The 9124-nt window shown below is 36.3% G+C and overlaps 1 protein-coding gene and 1 non-coding gene across 2 annotated transcripts; both read left to right on the forward strand.

Moving 5' to 3' along the window:
• The first annotated feature begins 80 nt into the window (after nucleotides 1-80).
• On the forward strand, nucleotides 81-3969 carry LOC106346173 (EH domain-containing protein 1). The gene is made up of 16 exons (XM_013785432.3): nucleotides 81-306; nucleotides 389-468; nucleotides 795-863; nucleotides 945-1002; nucleotides 1091-1146; nucleotides 1233-1278; nucleotides 1359-1420; nucleotides 1639-1752; nucleotides 1879-1981; nucleotides 2110-2159; nucleotides 2371-2499; nucleotides 2594-2845; nucleotides 2951-3030; nucleotides 3126-3252; nucleotides 3326-3469; nucleotides 3576-3969. The coding sequence occupies exons 1-16, from the start codon at nucleotides 222-224 to the stop codon at nucleotides 3759-3761; spliced, it is 1641 nt and encodes a 546-aa protein (XP_013640886.1). The 5' UTR covers nucleotides 81-221; the 3' UTR covers nucleotides 3762-3969.
• A 615-nt stretch (nucleotides 3970-4584) lies between these two features.
• LOC106379562 lies at nucleotides 4585-8390 on the forward strand. The gene is made up of 4 exons (XR_007315392.1): nucleotides 4585-4743; nucleotides 4832-5125; nucleotides 5235-5921; nucleotides 5991-8390. It is a non-coding gene; the product is annotated as an uncharacterized LOC106379562 (transcript).
• Nucleotides 8391-9124: the final 734 nt, after the last annotated feature.

Below are 9124 nucleotides of genomic sequence, written 5' to 3' on the forward strand. Positions count from 1 at the left end.
TATAATCAAATAAATCCTCCTCATCTTGACTACAATCTAAAATACTTTAAAACTCCCCTCTATTAATAGTGGGCTATTACGACGTAATCAACAGTATTGGGGCATATGTGAAACTTTATGAAAGTATAGGACACTTTCTCGCATTGCTGATTCTCTTTCCCTCTTTCTTGCCCCCGTCGAGACGAAGAAGAACCCGCTTTCTCTGGGTTTCGCGATCGGAGATGGAGATCGATTCCGTCGCAGCTGGTTCGTGTTCCAAGGAGAATCAGCTGATCTACAAGGAATGGTTCGAGTTCGCCGATTCAGGTCTCACTTCTTCAATCTACGATTTGGTTATTCAGTTTATCGCCCGCTAAAGAGCTTCTCTCGTTTTGGTTGTAACGAACAGACGGAGATGGACGCATTACTGGAAACGATGCGATCAAGTTCTTCTCCATGTCGAATTTGCCTCGACCCGAGTTGAAGCAGGTATAAGGATTTTGATTGCGTTGGTTGATTAAAGTCATGTTCGTTTGGTTGCCACAGTTTTTCGGCGTCAGCGTCAATGAAAATAGTTGTTGTTCGTTTCGTAGAAGCTACGCTGACGCCGATGCAGTTTTAATAACAGACGCAGATTTAAACGCAGACGCAGTGCCATCGTCAATGAAGCGAACAAGAGTTTATTAAAAAAATTGACGCCGACGCAGCCGTAGTTAGCTGTGTCAACCAAACGAACAGCACTTAAGTGATTGGAACAAGTTCACTTGAGGGATTATAAATTGGCTTTTGTGATCATGCTTTACACTTTCTGATAGGTGTGGGCAATTGCAGATGCAAAGAGACAGGGGTATCTTGGTTTCAAAGATTTCATTGTTGCTATGCAGGTTCACATTCCATTTCTTTTAATTTGAATTTCTAATTACTTGCTCTTGAAATATTCTAATCTATTTGTTGTTTGTTTATAGCTCGTTTCTTTGGCTCAAACTGGACATGAGATATCGCATGACGTTCTTCACAGCGACGGTATGGTGACTAAAGCATTAATAATACCTTCTTAATGCTAGTTAATGTGTTGGTTCTTGTTTCTGAATGATAATCTGGGTAATTGCAGTTGACTTCAAGAATATGAATCCTCCTGTTATGGAAGGTCTGGGTGTATTAATGGCGGTTAGTGTTGGGCATGCAGTTTCCTTTTTGATGTCTTTCGAGGTTTAAATAACTGTTGCTTACAACTGTTCATGTATGTAATACAGAAGAAGAAGCATTCATCATCAAAGTCGAATGATCTTAGTGTTAATGGTATGAAGAATCTCGTTATACTAGACCCAACAGTTTTATGTTTTGTAGTTTTATACCTCATTTTGGTTTGAATTGTTCAGGTAGTCCTTCTGCAGATGCATCACTTACAGCTCACTGGTTCTCTTCAAAATCTTCTAAAAAGGTGTGCTTTGCTTTAACCAGACTATTTAACCGCCAACAGTTCAGGGTTCAAAATATTCCCATATTTAGCAAATATTTATGATGGTCGTTCTTACCTACTCTTTATTATGTATTCAAAAAGATCATTGGTGGAGTTAAAGTCGAGTTTTATTAGTTGCTAACATCTGTTTTATTTCATTTACATCTACTGTTTGTGTAAACTGAATATCTTGTTTTCAGATTTCTCTGTCCTCCGTAACATCTATAGTCGATGGCCTGAAGAGGCTGTACATTCAAAAGCTGAAGCCACTCGAAGTTGCTTATCGGTTCAACGATTTTGTATCCCCTTTGTTGGTAAGTTGGGCATCGCTTATTGGTACTCTGATAATATTAATTCGGGATAGTTGTTATTTAAGTTCCGAATGTTATTGAGTTGTAAACTGTATTGACCATTAAACTACTTGCTTGTGTTTTGCGTAGACGAACAGTGATTTTGATGCGAAACCCATGGTAATGCTTCTGGGTCAGTATTCCACAGGAAAAACAACATTCATTAAGCATTTGCTTAAAGCTAGTTATCCAGGCAAGTTATCCATCCTCTCTCTTCCTTCTTTTGGGACTTAGTAGTTTCATTGTTTAAAAAGAGATACAACCATGTCAATGCTAAGCTATAAAAATAGCTTCTTATAACGTCAATATTATACTTTTCAGGAGCTCATATTGGACCCGAACCAACTACTGACAGATTTGTTGTTGTCATGGTATGATAATTTGTAGTTAGATGCTTTCATTTATCGGAGGATGTATTAGTCCCTTAAAACGATGATCCATCATCTCCTGCTAGACATTTGTTTTTTGTGTGGTGAATAGTACACACTAAGGTTTTAATTCTGTGGTTGACAATAGTGGCTAGGTTATTTAATTTTCACCTTGCATGAAGGGTGATTCCGATCTGTTTATTGTGTTTCACAGTCTGGACCTGATGAAAGAAGCATTCCAGGGAACACAGTAGCGGTTCAAGCAGATATGCCATTCAGTGGTCTTACAACTTTTGGGACTGCCTTTCTGTCGAAGTTTGAATGTTCTCAGATGCCTCATCCTGTATGTTTAACCTCATGCTTCTAATGGAGATTGTTCTTGATTTTTGCTTATATTGATTTACTGATAGTGGTTGATCCATTCAACTTTATTGAAGCTGCTGGAGCACGTAGCATTTGTCGACACTCCTGGAGTTTTATCAGGGGAAAAGCAACGGACACAGCGAGCATATGACTTCACAGGTGTTACATCATGGTTCGCCTCTAAGTGTGATCTCATCCTCCTCCTGTTCGATCCTCACAAGCTGGATGTAAGCGATGAGTTCAAGCGGGTTATTTCATCTTTACGAGGTCATGATGACAAGATCCGCGTCGTTCTGAATAAGGCTGACCAAGTAGACACTCAGCAGGTTGACACCCCAATCTCTTTATCAATTCTTATTTTATTCACACACTCATTTGATTGTTTTCCATGTTCTGATGCATTTACACGTCTGTCTGTGAATGTTGTACAGCTAATGCGAGTATATGGAGCTCTCATGTGGTCTCTTGGGAAAGTTCTCAATACTCCTGAGGTTTCCCGTGTCTACATTGGGTAAGTGGACCTGTTTCTTCAACTTGTTTTCAGACAGAAAGCGGTTTGGAAATGTGGTTTATGTTTTGACGTTCTTGTTTGCTTGCTTTGTACAGTTCGTTCAGTGATAAACCCATTAATGAAGCTGCGACTGGTCCAATTGGGAGAGAGTTGTTTGAAAAGGAGCAAGATGACCTTCTCGCTGATTTGAAAGACATTCCAAAGAAAGCTTGTGATCGTCGAGTGAGTGTGAACCAGACTTCTTTCACTTCCTTCCCTCCGACTGGATCTAACACTCTTCTTTGTGTTATTACAGATAAACGAGTTTGTGAAAAGGGCAAGAGCTGCAAAGATACATGCGTGCATCATCAGTCATTTGAAGAAGGAGATGCCAGCCATAATGGGAAAAGCCAAAGCTCAACAGAAACTGATAGATAACTTGGAAGACGTCTTTGGAAAGGTTGAGCTGACTCTAAAGGATCTATTCAATATGGCATTTCTAATTCTCAGATTCTTAATACCAATGTCTGTTTGTGTGTTGAATTTTGTGTTTGACATGGAAACAGGTACAAAGAGAGCATCACTTACCAAAAGGAGATTTCCCAAACGTTGAGCAGTTCAGGGAGGTGCTAAGTGGTTACAACATCGACAAGTTTGAGAAGCTAAAGCCGAAAATGTTGCAGACTGTTGATGATATGTTGGGGTATGACATTCCAGAGCTCTTGAAAAATTTCAGAAACCCCTATGATTAATATATATCACCCCTTCTTAGCTTATGTGTTTACTGTTATAATCCTATGTATGCATTCACCTTTGGCCTAAACCTTCCCTTGTGAGCACAAATGCATATTGTGTATTCTTGAAAAGACTTGTAAACAATGAAGACGCATAAAGAGTATCGACTTGATAATGGTGTATATCATTATATCACAAAATAAAAGTATTATCGTTATCAAAGCTCGTAACTCTGTAATTGTCAGCGTCATATCAATTTTTATTTTGATTTCATATAAGAATTTTAGGCAGGATCTGAAGGCTGTTTCTGATGTCTATCATCTCAAAAAATTTGACCCTTCACCTTTCTGTGAATCTCCCAGGACATTTTGTAAAAAATATAGAACATTTGATGTTTCCTTCTTGCTTTGTGAAAGCTAGTTACATGACCCCAAAGGAGGCCGCGGAGCTGTTTTTCCCCATAGGGAGGCCTGATAAGCTGAATACTGGATGCTTTGGCAGTGATCTTCGAGTTTTGATCTGATATAACTATAAATGAAAATCTGAATGTTATTTTGGTTTTAATACATCAAAATATTTCTGTGCAGGTGCGTGTATGAGCGCATCTATAAAAAAAACCACAAGAACTAAAGTGTGTGTTTTTGGTGGTGAGGTGATAGTTAGATGTTTCAACACGTGGCAAACCAAGTTATCAATTTTTGAGCGAAAAAGAAAATGACGAAAACGGGCTTAACATACTGTCACAGTCAGCGAACCAGGTAGGGGTATTTCAGTCTTTTGAAACTATTAGGTGCCAATCCGGCCGTGATTCTGAAACTTTTTTGTTAAAATACGACTATTGGAAACTCTGTGTGGGTCATTTAGCTTGCTCCTTCTTCTCATGAAATCTGATCTTCTCTAGCGTGCGGCTCCTTCAGCTCAGAAACTTGGTCTTCCCTAGCTTGCTCATGAACTTGATCTTCTCTAACTTGCTCCTGCTCAATATTAATCTGAAATTGTGTAATGGTTTTGGAAGTTATATTATTTATGCAAAATATCCTATTTATTATATGTTTTTTAAGACTAACCTTGTCAAACTGCTTCGCAGATTTTGAGCTGCTGAAGTTTCTCTGCTCTTCTTTGTGCAGCACGCACCAATGAAAGTTGCTTGTAAGCTTTACATCCTTTTTTACCAGTAAAATAAAAGTCATACATCTTCTGTGTTGTTCTGCGTGGCTGACCAAATCTAGCAGACAAAGTCTCATGCATCTCATCGAATGAGTAACAGGCTTCAACGCATTTTGACGTGGCACGAACAATAGGTTTCATGTCATCACCTTTTTTATTGTACATCTCTTCAAGTGAAACTAGAGTCTTTTCAATGAAGATTTCAACTTCGGAGGTTAGTGAAGCCTGAAACAAAGTACATATATTGTTGTATCAGTGTTCTTCTGACCAAACACAAAAAAAAAAAGCAAAACGTTTTAAACTAACCATTATATCGTCCACAGCTTCACAGATTTGGTCATAATTAGCCTCTGGTAGAGCTTTGATTCCAGCGAGGAGCTTCTTGTTGTTTCTGATGTTGTTTGTGGTCAGAAGATTATTCCAGATGTCACCATCTCCCAGTGTTTTCACAATTTTAGCGTCTAGACAGTTCTTGGTTACATGAATAACACGGAACAGAATAACATCAAGGACAAAGATTTGTAGAATTTGATATATAAGTTGCAAGACGCTCCTGAGTGGAACTTGAGAGCACGTCTCCGACAAGACCATTGTGATGTGATCACGGAAGGTTTCTTCGGTGACAAGAAATTGTTTTGGGATTTCTCGGTCGAGCACTTGAGCCTTAGGCTCCCGGTAGTGAAGTGGCAGAGGAAATATGTATCCAGCGAGATCTCTTGCTCATGATCAATATGGTTAACTCGGATCATTGTCTCCCTTGGTATTTTCTTGCATCTCTCATTGTGTTCGTGGTCTTGTTTTTTTGGTCTTTATAGCATGTCCTGGAGAGAGGGAAGCCAGATGAAAGGAGACGGATCATAGAGAAGTTGACTGGGAAAGTTGTTCAGATGAGTCAGAACATGTACGCGTCAAACGTTGTGGAGAAGTGTATGGAGCATACTGATAGTACCGAGAGAGAGTTGCTGATTGAAGAGATAATGGGCAAGTCTGAGGAAGACAATCACTTGCTGGTAAGAAGAGCACAATCCTATAGAAACCACATTAGACTTTGATTTGTAACGTTCTTTGTTCTTTGGCAGGCGATGGTGAAAGATCAGTATGCAAATTATGTGGTCCAGAAAGTCTTGGAGATCAGTAAAGGGAGATTCTGGTGCAGAGAATGAGAATTCATCTCCAGAGTTCGAGGAAATACACCTATGGGAAACACATAGTAGCCAGATTCAAATAACTATTTGGTGAAGGTATATGTTTTCTCTAAGCAGTCAATGTAGTTTGTGCTTGAACTTTTTGATGTGTTATTGTTGCAGAGAGTGAAGCCTCAGAAGAAGGAACAGAAGGTTAGGAGGTTTGCAAATTTGGACAAATGTTATATTTAGAAAAGTAAATATATATATATATATATATCTGAAAATGCTGATGTACATCTTTGCTTGTATCTATGAATGGAAGTGTGATGGTTTGTGTATATTATGTTTAATGTAAACATAATCTGTGGTTATAATTGATATGCTCTTTCATTATGACTGAGAAGAACATAGAGTATTGTTTAGCCTTAACAAAAAGAACTCAGCTTCTTTTGTTGGCCTGGGTATCACTTTGGCATGAATGGACTTCCTGCAGAAGAAACATTTTTGGTAATACCTTTGTGTTACCAAGAAAGGTTTGTGTTTTGTTTCCTTCTTGCCTATGCAGTTGAGGAGAAACATGATCTATGTGGAAGAAAGTGATCCAAGAACTCATAGTTGCTTACATATGGACAATGCACATAAAACCAGAAGTTACTTATAAGGTGACTACTCTTTCATTATTTATAATCATGTTTCTATCAGAGAATCACAGTGGCTTGTTTACTTATCATACTAGGATAAGAACCCGCGCTTTAGGCGAATTGAGTTATATTATTAAAATATTAAACATATTGTATTAACAAATTTAAAAAATTTATATGATGGAATTGTTTTTATATGTATACAATTTTGATTGTTTATATAATCATCTATATGTTGGGTCAATACATTTGGATATTTTTTTTTATTAATTTATAAATAAATAAAATTTATATATTTTCGATTTTGAAATTACACTAATTTCATATTATAAGATTTTTACTTTCTTTTTGACATAAAATGGAAAATTAAAATATTAAAAATACAATTACAAATTGGATTAGGCTTATAATTTGAAGTATAGTTTGGTTATGGGCCACATTAAGACGACATAAAATTTTGCAGTCCAACTATTTATTATACTTAAGGCTTAAATAAAGAAAGATGATGATATTATTTGTTTGCAACCGATACTTTGTATATGATGAAAGTTAGGTTAATGTGATATATATCATTAACTGCTAAAAGGATCATTATTATATTGTGTTGTAAGGAAAAATATTTGATATATAAGTTCGTTTGATAATAACAAAACAACTTAATTTTTGTATTACTCTTTATATAAATTTCTGTAGGCAAGGAATTATTAAGAATCGAACAATAATCTTTTTTTTTCTTTTATTAACAATTTTTTTTTAATAGATGCATCTCTTTTCTAATAATTAAAAAAAAATTCAAATCATTACTTTCCGATTTATAGCAAAAGCATGAAATACTTGTAAAGCAAACTTTGATTTAAATTGCTGAAGCAATACGGACTAAGAGTATATTGTACATTTAAAAAAAAAAGTTATTATGTTGGTTCACAATATAAATCAACTTTGAACCATTTAAAAAAAGTCTCATTTAATGAGATCGCCGAGTATTAATTTAATGAGATTGCTGAGTATTAAGTTTATATATCATATACATTTATGTTTACGTTAATATAAGTTTTCTTAACAATTGGATTTTGGACTTACTAATTTTTTAATTGATTTTTATGTTGTCACGTAAACCAAATTGACATCATAATTAAGTGACACCTAAGCAAAACTTTTTTTAATTAATACAAACTTAAGACTACAACTTTTTAAATGTTTTTCCAATTAATATATAAGAGATTTTAGGAAAATGAATCACTCAATCAAGTTGCTTTCTACTTTTGGATTGAACCCATGGTTCATTTGTTGTTGAGAAAGACCATAATTAATAATGGAATCAATGGATAGATGTAAGAAGGATTATGATGCAGGAGAGTGGAGAAGATATTTAGTGTATGGGCTTTACGTCAGCCCAATTAGAAAATAATAATTTTCAGTGTGTTTTAAATGTTTAAGATATATATAAATCTCTTAAAAATTGTAAAAGATTAGTAGGACTAATGATGTCATAAGGCTATTTGTAATTTCTGTAGGCTACTACTTTACTTACGCATGTACATAGTGGTTTAGGGAATGATTGTGATGTCATGCGTACAACAACTCAAGTTTCTAGTTCCTAAACATCGAAAATATAGGGGAAATTTCGTCATTTTACCACTTGCCTGCCCCATGGTTTCATTAGATTTCCATGGTTGCAAATTATCCAACTATTATGGATTTAAGTTGTCAATTTCTCTAATAACTCCTTGTTTTAACGGCCTCTAGCTTTGATATATATAAGTTGCAAGACGCTCCTGAGTGGCACTTGAAAGACACGTCTCCGACACGACCATTGTGATGTGATCACGGAAGGTTTCTTCGGAAGAAATTGTTTTGGGATTTTTCGGTAGAGCATTTGAGCCTTAGGCTCCTGGTAGTGAAGTGGCAGAGGAAACATGTGTCCAGCGAGATCTCCTCTATGAAGCCATCGAGTTTTCTGATAGGTTATCGACAAGGAACGCGATGATTTTCTTATTTAGACTATTTCTTAGAATCTATATCAAATTTTACATAATTTAGTTAGAATATTTTTATTTTTTATTTGAAATGCAAATTAATACTTTTTTTAAAAAAATTCTACTGAACTCTTTGAAAAAACTATTACAATACGAGCTCCAGTGAGGAAGAGAGAGTTTGTTACGAACGAGAGAAAATGTATTGTATTTTCTTATCTGTATTTTACACCGTATACATGTATTTATACTCCTTTCTATACCGGTTTACTTAACATACCACCGGTGCAATCACTATAAACTCTAATACCTAGTGCTGGGAATATGAATCATTATCTGCGGGCCCCGCCCCATTTGATCCGCTGCGGGGCGGGTGCGGGTCGAGTGATTTGAAAAATTTGGTTCGCGGATGCGGGTGCGGGTTGAGTGATTATTATGCGGGGCGGGTGCGGGTCAGCCAAAATTCAGTGCG

Source organism: Brassica napus, chromosome A1 (genome assembly GCF_020379485.1).
Source record: "Brassica napus cultivar Da-Ae chromosome A1, Da-Ae, whole genome shotgun sequence".
Lineage (NCBI taxonomy): Eukaryota > Viridiplantae > Streptophyta > Magnoliopsida > Brassicales > Brassicaceae > Brassica > Brassica napus.